Source organism: Vanellus vanellus (genome assembly GCF_965231255.1).
Source record: "Vanellus vanellus genome assembly, chromosome: Z".
Classification (NCBI taxonomy): Eukaryota; Metazoa; Chordata; class Aves; order Charadriiformes; family Charadriidae; genus Vanellus; species Vanellus vanellus.
Genome location: NC_138908.1, coordinates 65,422,830 through 65,439,304, shown reverse-complemented (window position 1 = coordinate 65,439,304; position 16,475 = coordinate 65,422,830). Strand labels below are relative to the sequence as shown.

Genomic DNA, 16,475 nt, shown 5'->3' with positions numbered 1-16,475 from the left:
GCGATAACTTATTTCTGTGGTCATATTCTGGGAAAACTGGAGTTCTCTTTGTCTTTCATCTGAACATTGAGGAAGTTGGTTTATTTTTTGATTTGTTTTGTTGTTGTTGTTGCTTTCCAGATCCGTACGCAACCTGGAAATAAAAACTTTCGCTTTGCTATGTAAAATGTATAGGCGGCATGCTATACAAGATCAGAGAATGTTTGTAAATAAATTATTAATTAGTCTCCTCTATAGTGAAGAGACAACTGATAGACTTCTGGGTCGCAAGATGAAAACATGTGTTTTCAACAGGTGACTGAATTGTATGTTTTGTGGTCTTTACAGATAGGCATACAGAGCTGAAGAATCACAAGCTGATATGAGTAATCAAGAGGCTGGTGTTCTACGTTGCTGGAGATGTAGAAAATATATAGCAAATTCTGTTTGCATTGCAAAATGTCATGGAAAAGAACCGTCTGATGTAAGTATAGAATCTGGAGCGAGTTTGTAACTTTTCCCAGTGCCGTTGTTTTTAAATAAAGGAGAAGTATTAGACTTGCCCTCACTTAGTAATTAATCTCCCGTGACGGTAAGTACTAAAATATGCACAATTCCATAGAGAGTAAGTAATGTAAGCAGTAATGCTAGTGAAGCTGAGTAGGCACTGATCACCTTTATGTTCTGTGACGTGAAGGCTGGTATTCCTGATACATTTGACTACTAGCTTGTGTAGAGTATCTAGTGTTACCATTTTTCATATAAAAATGGGTTCTGGTTTTGACAGTTTTACTGCACTTATTTTTTGTTTTAGTATTTCTTAACAGAGACCTTTGTTTCTAAGATGTGTTTTAAATACTGATACTAATTTCCACTGCAGTAGTTAACTATGTGTCAAAAATTCCTACATGGGAAACTTTTGCTCTTGGTTTTGAAGAAGTCAGGGATAATCTGTGCACAAAAATAGTTCAGGAGATTAGCCTGCCCTGGGGGAGGAGGTGTGTGCCCTGCCAGGCTAAAATACCCTTTAGTAATTTACATCATCTTTATGAAAATAAACAGAAAAACAATCATACCGAATAAAACAGTTACAGAGTATTTCCTGCTGCTTTATAATGGAAGTTGATAATCATAAAGACTTAGAGTCTTTCCAGATATGCCAAAAGGCTGTGCTTAACATCCTATGATTTTGAATCAAAGCAAAAAAGCAAATAGAAAGGAAGGCATTGATCTTTTTTATTAATGCACTAGACATGCAAAAACATTATTTTTGGCACTGGAGAAGGCTATAACCAATAGAGGTAGGAAAAAAGTTATTATGATATAATTAGTATTATTAATAAACCCCATTTTAATCACTCCACTTACAGAGCTCGAAGTTCTGGAATATTTCTCATGCTTTATACTTGAGGAGTTTTTATTTTGTGCATGGTTAGAAGCAGTTTTGGAGTGCATGGGGGAGGGGGGGATTTCAATTCCTTCAGTGGAAAAAATGTAGTGAAAAGAAGGAGGTATCTTTTTCCGTGCCCTGTGGTGGAGCTTTAAATTGCTAGTGGAGATCCACCATCATTGTGCAGAAGATTGAAGTAGCTCCTTCTCTAATTATGTAGATAGCAAATAAAAAAACGTAATTTAACACTACTTCCTGAGATGTTAGGAGGCAAAGATTGTACTATGATGGGAAGAGTAATACTTTCAGTATGTCGGCTTTCCCTGATGAATTTTAGACCTTCAGTCAAAGACATAGCTGAAATATGAGTAAAAGAGAAGAATCTTAGAACAAATCTTAAAACCTTATGTCGAGGTTATGAATGCAGAATAAACAATTCAAATCAGAATTATATTCAAGTTGAATTACAGGTACTCTCCACAGATAGGAGGAAGATGATAGCGTAGGCATGGCGAACGGATCTGTCTGTCTGCTGTCATTACATGGGAGAATTTCTAAAATCTTCTGTGTATAGCCCCACTTTCAATCTTCAACATAATGAAGCTTTTATTGCCATGAGTTTCATAACATAGGAGTCAGTGGTTTTCTATATTCATAAATTTTAACAACTGATTTTGAGACTTTAATACTCCCCTGAGTTGCCTTATATATTTAGCCATCTTTATAACATTACTGACATTCTAAAGCGTATTAAAATATTTAATTACACTAGTATCAGTTCTGTGCTAAAAGGTAGTTCGGTAAATGTTTTTATTTTAGTATCAGTTGGTGAAATGCTACAGTTTTTTAGATTTTCTTTTCTCTTCAGTTGGTCACATCATTGCAGTAAAAACTCAAAAGCTGCTAAGAGTCCCTGGTTTCTCTGCTAGTTATTCTACAAGCATTAGAAAATTGATTTAAAGCTATTTGTGGCATAGTTGTGCAGTACTGACCACATTCTTCATATAAAAAAGAACTTAAATTTTCCTGTCTTTAATAGAAAATTGTGCCAGCTGATAGTGCTTCTGAAATCAATTTCCTAATATACTTTCTGTTCTTGTAACAAAACAAAACCACCTCCAGACGCCTCCATCTCCACAGTGGAGTCTGTCCAATATCCTTAGATTCAGAAATAGACAATTATTGACAGCAGCTACCTGATTTTTAGCTTAAAGAATGCACCAACATCTTTGAGTTTTATCATTTGTTAATAAAATACTTACTGAATTTGGGAAGCTGAATTCTGGCTATATTCAAACAAAAAAAAAAGCTTACATGAATGTTGAGTGTCAATACAATAATTCTTTTTTTAACAGACATCACAACCTTCAGCTGCTGCTCAGGAGTCTTGCAACGTATGGCATGTGAACTTAGAAGCCATTCCAGAGTGGGTGAAATGTGTCATTGAAAAGGTAGATCTTTTTTGCTTACATCTTTGTCATTCAAAATGTGAAAAAAGTAAGGGGAACAAATTTCAAGGGCACTTTTCTGCTGATGTCCACATATATTACAGAATCCTTCTAACTAAGGGAATTTTTCTCAGTAACGTCTACCTTTACCATTTACAGATGCTTTTTCCCCTCTTAAATGTTTTTTGTTGTTTTTTTTTAAGTATGCACAAAACCTACAATTGATAAATTCTGTTCCTGCCCATTTATAGATGAACATATTTATGTTTGTCCAAATAACTCTCATGGGCACCTCTGCAGATTTTGTCAATGCTTAAAATTATATTAATTATCTAGGCTTTGGGGTTTGGTTTGTCTTGATTATCATATTTTGCAGTATTATCACATATGTGACAGTGACAGTAAGAAGCATGTTGCTCCATAAAACTGGTCTGGGGATTTGTTAAGAGATCAATTGTTGGAATATGATGTGATGTGTTTTATATTTAATGTGCTATTATGTCATATGAATAGAAAGTAGTTACCTTCCTCCAAATTCAAAGGTCTGATGATGAGCCAGTGTCACTGCCTATGAGTTTTAACTGCCCATTTGAAATTAAAAACCACCTTATAACTTTCCTGTTGTACTGATTACTTCAGCTGAGTATTTTCTTTAAGTTATTTTTGGTCTAGAAGTTAAAGTGGTTGCACAAATATAGTAATTGGAAGCAATACTTTTCTTTTGCCTTACAGTTTTTCTCTGGTGAGTCTTTGATTTTTGAGAGGCAAATGATACCTGCATTCTTTTCTGCTTAGACTCCAGTGTCTAAGTTTTACTATATTACAAGTAACTTCTGATCTAAGCAAATCCACCCTGAAAATGATATACAAAGAAAAAAATTGTTGACTGTAAGCCTAAGCATTCAAAAATTAAGAAAATTTTTCATCTCCTTCATTGTTTTGCTCTATGTTTTATTTTATTCAATGTTAATGAAACTCTTTTTAAAATTAATAATCTTTTATACTTCAACAGTGCATGAAAGAATAATGTATCTGTTTCAGCAACATAAATCTTGGAGAGGGAGGGGGGAGTGAAAATTAGGGGTGATGAGGTATTTCACCACTTTACAGAATTGCCTAATCTTGAATGCCTGATGATAAGGATACAGGTTTTTACACTACTTTACATGTTATATTACTTCAGTAAAATTGGATTCACTATTGATACTAATATTATTCTTTTCACCTGTAGCTGTAAGTGGCCAGCCTTCTGCATTTACAAGCCTAGAGGATCAGGTTGGAGACCTGGGAAATACAAAACCTATAGACTGCTCAGAAAAGGCTTAACATACTTGCTCAGTATTGCAGAGGAGCAATGCTCCTCTGGTGGCAGAGGTGGAGAACGCAATTCTCTATGAACATCTTCAATATTTTAGCATTCATTTTGTCCTTTAATATGCTGGGAACTTTTGCCTCATTCACTTCTGTCTTCTCTGGAAAGATCCTGTGGGTTTATGGATAAATGTGTGGGGTTTTTTAAACAATTCTGGCTTATCCCCAGATCCTCCTGGGCTCTGAATAATTTTATGATTGTGTGTTATTTTCTCCTGTATGACTCCTGAATCAAAGGCTAAATCATTTTACATAAGCACAAAGTCTATTTGCAGGCTGTAAAAACCCACTGCTTCCCAGCCAGTTCTTTTTTGCCATCTGTCCCTGTTCTTAACCAATCTCGTTGGGTTTCATGCACGCATTAGTGTATAGATAATCTTCAATAATTATAAATATCTAGCTATTGCTGCTAGTGACTTTTATTGACCTGCATCTTCTTTTCCCTATCACTGATCACTTGTTTCAGCTTCTTTAGCTAACCCTTTCCAGTTTTTCTTCTTTAGGGAGTCCATCCTTAAATCTGTGTACCCTCAGCTCCTCTTCAGATCGTGCTGATGTTCCCCCTACCACCTCCTCCACTAGTAGGCTGTTACTTCTTTTACTGAGTCAATGCTTCCACAGTCCGTTGCCAAACTCATGCTAAATCAGTCCCGGCCTCCTTTGTGCTGCACCTCATCTCCTAGTCTCTGTGCACATAGGACATAGAGATGTCGTTTTTCTTTCCTACTGTCTCTTGCATTCCCATTTTTGCCAGGCTCCTAGCCGCCTTCTCTAACCTTCATGAATCACTCCTCCTCTCCATTTGGAGGTCCAGGTTACTCTTCCATAGGGTCTGAGTGCTGGAAAGACTAGCTAAAGACACTAGAAAGTGCTTTTCTCTGAATTCTAGTGCCTAGTCCATGGTATCTGGGAAATGCAGTGTGTGAGACTTACAGTAAATCTCTGAACCAGCTTAATTCTTCTTTGGGGATGGCATATGCACACATTGGTCAGCCTTATAAACTGAGAGAGGCTGTGCCTCTTCAAGGAATTTTCAGGGATTTGAAAGCATGTGTAAACTGAGATTTTGTTTCTCTAAGTTAAAAACATATCCAGATTTAAACAGATTTTCATAGGTGCGATGAAAGGCACGTCTTTGATACCTTGTGGAATTTTGAGGTTTTAATACACAGGGCAGGAGTAAGTTTCTCAAAGAAGGGTTTCAAGAACTTTTTCTCGCATTGTATGTGAAAGATAACGTTTTTCCTGCACAAGTCGTTTTTTTGGAAATTGCAAAATCGGCATTACTAAAACTTTCTGAAGCTTTCAGTCAGACAAACATCAGTCATGGAATCATCTTCCCGAAGTACCTTGAAGGACATTTGCAACTGAAAGCAGTGCTTTAACTAGAAATGTTGAGCAGTTTCTGTATTCGTAGCTCAACCCTACTTCAGGAACATTAGTGAGTAATGTGTTACTGGAGTTGATAATATTGTTTCTCATCTGGGCTTTGATTCTACAAACACTTGCATAACTTTAATGCGCAAAAATGTTTATGCTGCCAGATAAATATAGTTACTGAAAATACTAATAGTTGTGCAAATATATAGGACTTTATAGATCTTTGATAAATATTTTCTTTTGAAAACGTGCCTTTAAGATTGAAGTGAAATTCACAGAATTACAAATAATGAAAATAATTGTCTCCTCATAGATAGAGTATTAAGGATTTGTTATGGTATCTGCACACAGATTATGTGGTAATACTACATACACCAAAATACAAGTACCATTTCAAGCTTTTGTGGGGTAAGTAAAGTAAAAAGCTGTATTCACTTTGTAAGAAATCTCTTTCCCCTGTACTTAGTATGCAAGAAATGTATCAGCACTGAGAAAACTCGGCTGAGAAACTGTGCTTGCCAGTTCCAGATTAACATGGTAAACTAATTTCACTGCTTTAAAGGATCTAATGTTTTTGTTAGTATTGCAGCATTATTCTATCTGTGGTCAAATTTTAAACATATTTCAAAAAGAGCCTACATTTTGAAATGTGGGTGCTAGATTTCTTAGAATTAGTTATCACTGCAGCAAACAGAGTTTTGACCAAAACATTATTTATGGTGGATTTTCCTTCTGCTGTGAAATCTCCTTTATTGTGTTTGAAAAAAAAAAAAAGTAAACCATTTTATTAAAGGAAAAAAGTAACTCTAGTAATGATTTCTTTATTGTTTATTTACAATGAACATGTTTGGTGCTTTTTTTTTTCTTTTCTTGTCAATAGGCACAGTGGACAATCGGAAAACTACACTGTCCATTCTGTGAGGCCTGTTTAGGGGGCTTTAACTTCGTTTGCAACTCAAAATGTTCCTGTGGACAGTTAGTAAATATACATTTCTGCAAAAGTCGGACTGAGTATCAGCCAGCTTTCTCTGTTAAATTATCAAAATCATCAGGAAAACACTTACCTCTCTTCAAAATTCAGTCTGGCTTTAGCAAGGATACTTGCCATGAACTGGAAACTGCAGTTTTGGAAATCAAAAATAAAGGGCTTTCATACATGGCCAGAAATAATAATGGTAGTGGAAGATTAACAGAAGCACTTTGTCTAGAAGTAAGAGCTCCCAGACTTGAAATGAAAAGTAAAAAACTTCCCTTAAAGGCATTAAATAAAAAAAGAAATCTTTCTGCTTCCTGTGGTATGAATGATGCATGCACTGTAAAACCTTTTCACAGAAGATCACGTAGTTTGGATTTAAATATCAGAGAGAGACTTGTTTTCTCACCTGCATTATATGAAACCTGCAGTATAGGAACAATTTACCATGGCCAAAATGAAAATCCACCTGTTTACCCACAAAGTGGCTTGCAATTAAAGTCCAATCGGAAAGGTGCTACTTCTTTTCAGGACCTATACAGTTGCAGTGCTGACCAACTGCTACAAAAAAGTTTTCAAATTACTTCATTTACCACATTACAACATAGAGAAACAGAAAGCAAATGTGATTTTGAAGCTACTGGACAGTCTTCTGGGAGTGCCATTGCTGATGGGTCACCTTCTGTGATGAACCTTTCTTCACCTCCAAGTGCTGTAGAAGAGGAACAATACATAACGCCTGTTGGTCTTGTGCAGCCTACAAATATTTCTTTCAACCAAAAGCTGAATAAGAGAGAAAGAAACAAGTTGAAAAGTTTGAGGAGAAAACAAAGAAGGCAAGAACAGTGGCTACAGAAGCAAGTAGGTGTTTAAAATTAATTATGCTACTTTTTTGGTAAAGTTTGTCTTGGTTTTGTAAATCATTCTGACTTTTTTTCTGATGCTGTCTAGAGTGGTACTGTCTAGAGTCAGGTATCCTGCAAACAAGTATTTATGACCTCTTCCTACATGTAGTTTTTCTAATTCAACCCAAACAGTTTTTTTCTGTGTAAAATCAAGCCTTAGTGGGTATATATAACTAGTTTCTGTTGGCCTTCTTATGGTTTTGTGATGTAATAAATCTGAAGTCAGAAAAAATACAGTAAAATTTAATCTGTGTGATGAAAGGAAACCTAAACATTCAAATCTTCTAAATGAGAAACCCTAGCATTTCAGGATTTCCTAACTTTTAAGTAATGGCATTTTAAGTTAACTTTACAGTTAAGAAAAATTTATGTTTTAAAATATGTTTGTATTTATTGTTTATTGTAACACAAATATTTTTCTTTGAGTACAGAATTGATTGTTGCTATTTAAAATATTCGTTTCTAGTAGGTAAATATTTTGTCTACAAATCTAACAGAAAATTTACATATTTTTATCAATTGTACCACCATGGTTTCCTTCTTCAAACCATCTAAAGCAGAACATAATTAAAGACCATAGATGGTCAAGCAATTTTTGGTGCAGGGGAGGGGAGAAAGACCAGGAATATATTTTAAAATTAATAACACGGTTTTTGTTTGCTCTGAAATTCAGTAGAAAAACTAATCATATGTATGCATTTAAAAGAAAATTTCTTATCATAAAATTCCTGCTGCAAAATACTGTGTGGTCAGCAAGAGCAAACATACTAACTCCCATCAGAGAAGTAGCATCTTGAGTAGGTGTGTCATTGTGATAATCTTCAAATATTCCATACGTGAAGTGTAGTGGCATGTAAAGCTCCCATAAACCTTATTTCTCAGATTTTATTTTTAAATATGATTGCTTTACATTTTATAGTAGTCAAGTCTAATTTAGTATTTATGCCTTATTGAGAAATACTAAGCTTATTTGAATGGACTATGCTTAGGTTAGATAAATAGTAAACTTTTGTCATTGGTTTGCAGTTAATGCAATAGGATGTATAGCACCAATAGTTCATATGTGGATCTTTCATTAGTCTTCTGTACCTAAATGATTTTCACCCTTAACATTCTGCTGCCCTTATGCGGTTCCGCTCTACTCAGGCACTTAGTGACTTCGAGCTCTTTCCTACATACAGTCAACAGAGACTTTAGAATACAGTACAGAATTGAAGCAGAGCAGTGAATTCAGGATCGAGAAAGAGCTGCAGAGAGGCTGTCTAATTAAATGTAAGAACGAGCTTGAAAATGTGATGGGTCTGGGACATATTACGAGACTTTTCAGCATGGCGTGCATATATTCTTTCGTCTTTGGGAAGGTTTTTTTGTTTTGTTTAAAGAAAGATTTAAATTGGCATTGTGATATTTAGAAAACGTGTTCTTATTTTGTAAAATGCTTTTCTAAAACTGAAAGTAAAGAGCCTTTCCGAGATCTGAATGTCTTAATATTAAATACTTGTTTTATAAGTCTAAAGATTCTTACATATCTGTGTCCCTTAAATGGCTTTAAAAATTCCATAGCTCATTGTCTGTGTCAAATTAAATACTGATACAAAAACATAGTATATATGAGCATTTGCGCAGTCATGTCATCTGCAGTCTCTCCATCCACTTTAATCTTTGCTAGATGTTACTTTCAAGAATAAAATATTGTACAAATTTTCCAAATTTTTGATAGCTAAGAAAAATATACTTTCATGTCTTTTTCCTGTTAAACCATTCTTAACCAATTCCTACATTATTTTTGAGTTTCATATAGCAAATGTTATACAGTTGTTAAATCTGGTATGTCTAATCAGTGAGCATATGGTTTACAAAGTACAAAAAATTAAAAAATAGGTAAAAAAAATTATCCGATTTTGAGTAGTAGTTTTGAGGGGAAGATATTTTGGTTTTGCATTGATTACTTTAACCTTGGTGAAAGTCTGTGACATGGAATGGAATATTTAAATAGGTCTACTTTTCAGACTGTGTGAAGCAGCAGATGTGGCTAGCGCAGCTGTGTTTCCCATCGCTGTGGTATCTTCCCGGGAAAATGCGGATCTGGAAAATTACATCCTCTGTACAGCCTGACATGTTGCAAAAGGGGATTCTCCTCTGCCACGCACTCCTTTTCATGGCTGCTTACCTCTCGTGTACCAGTCTAGGTATCCTCCCTTTTCTTGCAAGTTCCACTTGCTGTCCTTTTTCTGCAGCGTTCTGACACCCCTCCTTGTGAAAGTGTGCATTTGTTACAGTGGTACTTAAAAGAGGAAGCTGATCTGTAGTGCTTTGTAACCACTTCTAGCATACTTAACCACATATGCTTAAGCAATCAGATAGTAAAACTTCACTGAAGGAAAAAAGCATAAACTTATGAGTGGATGGAGTGAAAGAGCTTTGATAAATGACAATGGGAAGTATTTCACTTAAGTGATCTTTTAAGAAGTACTTCAGTGCAGCAGAACCTTGATGTGAGCTGAATCTCCTAAGCTCTCTCTGTTAAAGGCACTGTGCATCTCATTTTTATCTTTAATTAAAGCTTTTCTGGAGAGCGGTCCAAGAGAACGGACCTCTTCAGACCTCGGAATTTCTTTGCAAGTGCCTAGGCTGCTTCTCTAAGTTTATTTTGTAATGCGGTAACTTCATCTGTCAAACGTTTTTTCTGCCTTGCAGTAAGCCAAAATGTGCCTATAAATGTTGTGTTGTGGCAGAGTGCACTCTACCATTAAGTTGAAGTATATAAACCTTGGATTGTAAATAGGAGGGATTCTATGAGCTCCTGACTTGCGCTTGCCCACGGTGGCCTGCGCTGCTGCAGGCTCTGTGGTGCAGGCGTGGGACTGAGCTAGTCTACCAACAGCAGAGGGACCCAGGCTTCCTCTGTCTGCTCTGCAAGGGAAAGCTCTTCATGCCTATGAGGGGGATACTTGCATTTTGTGTGTGTGTTTGCTCACGTTTGTGTTCAGGGGGGATTTTTAGGTTTCTGGTATATTGTTAAGGTATGATAATAACTACTTAAGTGTAGGAAATCTGGTATTAATAATGGTTCTTGTTACTCTGACTGTAGCAAAGAAGGAGTATTTCTGTTATAAATTCCCTTTTGTGTATATCTTGTTATATGTTTGCATTGTTTACTAATGTCTGCAGCTTGTAATAATTTTCTGAAAGATCTCAGACAGAAATATAATTTGTGGCTCCTCCAGTTTTTTTTTCATTTCTCTTCACAATCATTATACCTAGAGGAAGACTATGTAGCCAGCTTCAAAACTGCAATATCCTCTTGAAAATGATCCTGATCCATCAGAAAAAATATTGTTGGCCTTCATTTTATAACTGGACACATCACCGGTTCTTTTGCGTTTTAAAAAAGCTACGAAAGTTTTGTCTTACAAAGGTGGCTAGTGGTCAGTTTTCATAAAGTGAGCTTGCCTTCGTGCTCCCAGTGTTAATCTGAACTGAGGATAAACAGGTGGGTGAGATAATGCATTGTTTATCCACAGTGTCAAGTGCTGTTACCTTGCCCTGCAGCCTTGAGTTTTTAAGTCCGTACTGATACTCTCTAGCAACTGAGAGTAGTTGAAGGTGCTAGGCTTCAAAGGTTTAACCTGTGACCTTAGTTCACTTGATCTATGCTTGTCTCTTCTTCATGTTTTATAATTTTTGGTTTATAATTCTTTTTCTTGCACTGTCACGTTTCCATTTAAACTGTAAATTCTTCAGGTGTCTCGTCATGTGTTGATGTACTTGGATTTCAGTCACGCTTTCTATGATGATAACTCATAACAAGAATTATCCTCAGACTGCTTATGTATTCATCAGCTGGCTGTTGGAGGGCTAAAAGCATTATTTAGTGTTGATACCAAAGTGAAGCTGGAAGAGAAGTGAAATGAAATAGCAGCTGGAGGAAGCAAGCATTAACTACAAGGTCTCAACTGTGACTTTTGTTAGGGAAATATGAGGCCCTGGAGAAGTTGTGTAAAGGAAGGAAGGAGGAAACACAGGAGAGAAGGGCAGTCCTAATCCCGTACCCTGAGATCTGTACCAAAAGATAGTGGATTTAACATGAAGTAGTATTCAGTTGCAGTGACTGCCTAGCTGTGAATCCCCAGAATTAAGATTGAGGGATGCCATAATGGGAGAGCATTTTGACTCTGTGCAGCTCGTACTGTATCCGCACCAGCTTTCTGATTCATTTCCTCGAGTGACTTTAAGAGAAAGGAAGATCAAATATTAATATAAACCTTTCCAACTTGGCAAAGGTGGAAGCTCTGATTTCAGTGTTCGAAACGACTCCTGCTCTGGATAAGTTCTCAAAATAACATAGCAATCTTTAAGTTCTGTACTTAGCTTGTTGAACTTATGTTTAAAGCACAATAGACTTTGAGATAAAGAAGACTGAAGTGCTTCTGTGTTAACATGCGGTTGCAGAGTTCACAGTCCTTCGCCTGATCTATTTATGATTTACTCTTTCTGAAATAATAGTATTGCATTCCTGGTGCTATAGCATTAATGGTTTAAGAGCCATTGAGCAGCAAGGCTGCAGGGTGTTACACGCACGTCTTGTTTGTGGACAAAGGTGAAACATGTTGTGTATATAAAGCCAATAATTTATTCTTTGTATAACTGAAATCGTAAAAGTGTGATTATTGTTAGTCCAGATGTAATTGTTAAAGAAAAAAGAAAGAATAATATTGCCATTAGTACTGTTACATGCAGTCACTTGTTCCTCCCCAGTCCCTGTGGTTCTGCCATGGTGCTGCGCATCAGGTCTGCCGGCTGGCAGGAGACCTCGGGGTCTGGTGGTGGGGGCTAGCCAGCGTCTGGGGGCCTTCGCTGGCAGCGATATGTTGTTCATGTTGATCGTTTCTTTTTCTTTACCCCAGAATCCACTTGAGGTCATTTTTGCGTCTTTGGTAACACATTTCTATACCTTTGCTCTTTCTCCACTGGTCTGAGCTTAATGCTACATCTAAATTACCTTATGTGGGGCCTTTTATGTATGTAAGATACAGTTTCTTTGTTCTGTTTGATACCCTTAAAACTAATTCTGTCCAGGCCCAAGTCTGCATTTCTTTAACAGACCCCTGGGTCTGTTAGCTGTTAGTTGCTCTTAGCTGTTGTGGTCTCCAGAGCAAACCCAGTGCCCCGTCTCATGTGAGTCCGTGCCTGTACTCCTCCATATTGCGTCCTGGGTCTCTGTTTCTCAAGGCCTCTGCTGCCTGTAGGAGGCCGGTATTTCTTTACAGTACGTCATCATATTAGAGTTGCAAGTATCTCATTCTACGTGGAATAACCGTGGTCAGTAGTTGTACTGTACAAAGATAACAAAAGTAAAACAAATTAGCCACAGACATCTGATCAGTGAGAGAAATTGCTGTCACAGCTAGATGAGGTAAAACCAGGCAGCAGGCCGGGCAAGGGAGGTTCAGCTGGAGCAAACATGGCCAGCCTCGGCCCTGAGCCCTCCCAAGGTCACTACAAAGCTTGTGGCGGTTCCTAGCAGCGGCAGTACTGCATTACAGGGCTACCTGGTTGCGACTTTAGAAGCAGCATCTTTTTTAACAAGCTGATAGAAGGAGGGGAGAAATTTCAGCCATGAGGAGCTTCGAGCCAAAGCTTACCTATCTTTGCTTTTGCTTTGGTTTTAACTATTGTTACTACATGGTGACTTTTGTAATTAGCACATTAATTCTGTCCCTGATTATAAACTGGATTAAGAAGAAGGTGTTAAGCATGATAGATTCATGCTCAAATGCATAACTTACCTTTGTTAAATTGCAGTTGTGTTTTCTATGGAAGTTGTATCTGAGGGAAAGAGCACACAAAAGCTACTGGTTTCAGAGGTGCGTCTGGAGCTCCTGTTGCAAGCCCTTAAATCCCAATGCTGTAGAGTTTGATTACTTTTAGCTGCAGTCTTTCCATGCTGATGTGTGGTTACAGCTTTGGAGGGCGTTGTCTGACTTGATGTCTGCTACTGTTTGATATGTCTTTTATGCAATTTGGTGTTAATAGTAACCGGCGGGATAAACAGTCTTGCAAATTTGCCAGGGATTTGTCAGGAAGAAACTCTCCTTGCCTTCTGTCATGGGTTGTATTGTAAACTACTTTACACTTACATGTTGGAAAGGAGGGAAAATTACTCAGGGAGCTGCTGGATAAATACAGCATGTCAGGATTGTCTCAGGGTATCTGTGTAAACTATTTTTTTTTGTGATCAGCTTGAAGCTAGAATATATAGACTAGAATATTGTGTAGCTACACAGTCATAATATAGTTTTACTGAAGACCAAAATAGCTGGCTGTACTATGAATATATTATTTCATTTAAGTGAAATATATATGAATAAGCTGCTTGTCTACAAGATACACTCAGAATGTACAGATACTATAGAATAATCTTAGCCTAGCAGGAGCCTGAGCTGTTGTGCATTAAGTTCCCATCTTGCAAATGAGGGGATCATCTGCTGCTTCATGTGTCAGGCCACCATTGGTGGTTAGTATGCTAAGAAGAGGCAATGCTTTTTGCTGACCTTTTTGTGCCTTTCCAGCATCCTTGGTAATGCGTAGTTTTGTTGAAGAGAGACACTCAAAGTCTCCAAATGCATCTGTCTCCACCTGAAATAGTAGCTACAACCCTAAGGATCAATAGCTGGGGTAATGTGCCACGCCATGGATAAGATTCTGATCCATCCTTGCAGACACTGTATCTTGCTGAACAAAAGCAACATAGGAAAGAAACTAAGCCCAATGAAGTGAATTACGCGTTTTATTGTTGACTGTCTGTCAAAAAAGTGGGTTTTTTTAATAAATAGCATACAGATCGTTGCTTCTGTTCCAAGGTTATATTGATTGCTATTCCAAGAAAATATTGATGAACAGCCTAGAACTATAGAAATAATGTATACTTTTTTATTGTATAAACTGTAAGTATTAGAAACTATTATTTTAGTTTGTCTAGAAGCCCACAGACAATGTAGATCATAACAATTTCTGACACTTGCTGTCCCTCAGCTAAGAAAGACAATGACCCATTCATGGAGGCAGCTTGCAATGGTGTGCCGTTAGGTGCATCCCATAATTTCAGCACAGATTCTTACTACACAGATAGAATGAAGAGCAGACTACATTGTAGTTGTAGCAGATGACTCATGTGAGATAAAAATCAAAGTTCAACAGTGGTATAAACAAGAATACAAGAGTACTTTGGTATCTATGAGACTTACTGTGTATTATCAGAAGGACCCCATCAAATACAGAGTAAGGAGAGAGTTTAAGATGAGGGTTTACATAAGAAAAGACAGTATTGTTACAAATTTTATAGAATTTAGAATTATAGAGGACGGAATTTGTGGGTTTGGGTTTTTAATTTTTTTTCTAGAGTATATATGCTTTTTGTGAAGATGCTGGAAATCTGTCAGTTCCCATTACTCATAATTTGCAATCAGGTTTCTTATTAAAATTATTTCACATTTCATTTGAGCATTAGGAGTTTTGATGTCATGTTTCTAAAAGACTGGAGATTGCAGTATGAACGAGAAAAAATTTGGACATAGTGAACATGAAGAAAAGACACATTCTTATTCAGTAATGATCTTGCATTTTTGAAAATGCTATTAGTCAGACAGAAACTTATTCATCTTCCTTAAGTAAGGCTTCCTCACCATAGACTTTATATAAGAAATCTAACAGTTTGACAAAAGATTAATCAAATCCTAATCTTCTGTAGCTCAAAAAGTTAGTGATCAATAAGTGATCTCGTTTTCCTATTTTATATCTCTCTTTTTCTTCTATGTACAGAGTAAGGAGCTTGCACTACTTTTACTAATCAATTTTGTATGATAAGTAAAAGTATGTAGAATCAAATAAGTATTTGACGTTATGAAAACTTACTCAAAGAAATAAATCATTTGATGCTTCTCCCAACTTTTAATGGCATTACCTTTCATTTATATTTTTTTCAATAGCTCTTAAAAGCCGTTTTGAGTTTTGATTGTGATTCAGACTTTTTGCTAAAGTGCACTGCTAATACAGATTCTGAAGCAAATTGCAAATAATTAGCTAGCAACTTGAGAACTAAAATGTGATCTTAGCTGAGGGAGACTGAGAGGAAGCAACTGGTAAAGAAAGATGAGTTTGTAAGTCTTCCCAAAATGCAAGGATTTTAATTCATGGTTTAGTAAAAGCTATATAGAAAATGAAGAAATGTCTAGCAAAAAAAAAAATTGGGATAAAAAAAACCAATTCCATGGCCTTTTTTTAAAAGTAAAATTAGAAGATCCAAATACATCTAATTTAGAATATCTCAGCTTCCATTTGCAGATTAAAATTAGTATGTCTCAGGAAGAGGAGAGCTGGAATTACAATGCAACTCTGAAATGCATTTTACTGGAAAAACAAAACTCCAACTGTGTGCTTGCTCCACTGTTATTCTTGTCATATTAGTTTTCATGCAAAGCAATCCATGGGTCAAGAAAGTAAGTCATAGAAAGCTATTTAATTCATAAGAAACTGAGCAAAGAACATTCATTAAAACATGAGAAAGGGCTTGACTGCAGACATGGTGAAGGAAGAAAAAACATTACATAGTGCAAGAAACTGTGCAATGTGGAGTGTTACATTCAGTGAGCTCCCTGAATTGGAAAGAGTAGATGATTTTGGAGCATTTTGACTGTTTTCCAATTGGATATAGCAGAAGGTTTGTTGTAAAAAAAAAATAGAAAGAAGAGTGTCTGATTAGAATGAAACATTACACCTGAGATTCTGGAAAAAAATGAAAACTGGGCGTCAGTCATTCATATGGAAACAAACTTACATTCTGCCTTTTTGTGTGTTTCCTCAATATTTTCTACCCTCTTCGTTCATTTCAGCTGCAATTTATGGTGGGGTAAGTTTTATCTTCAGATAACTGCTCATATTTAGGAAATTTTAGGAAGGTGGGTAAACATAGGAGACTCCTAAGTACTCTAATGTCGGGAATGCTGCACATGAACTTTGCAAAAGGAAAA

The 16,475-nt window shown here is 36.5% G+C and overlaps 1 protein-coding gene across 1 annotated transcript in view; it reads left to right on the top strand.

The window, feature by feature from the left end:
• Window positions 1–307: 307 nt before the first annotated feature.
• RNF180 (ring finger protein 180) overlaps window positions 308–16,475 on the top strand; it is a gene marked incomplete at both ends in the record, with an annotated part of 68,528 nt that continues 52,360 nt past the window's right edge. Inside the window, 4 exon segments of the mRNA XM_082497072.1 lie at window positions 308–328; window positions 332–463; window positions 2,725–2,820; window positions 6,449–7,402. Coding sequence (XP_082353198.1) covers window positions 308–328; window positions 332–463; window positions 2,725–2,820; window positions 6,449–7,402 — 1,203 coding nt within the window.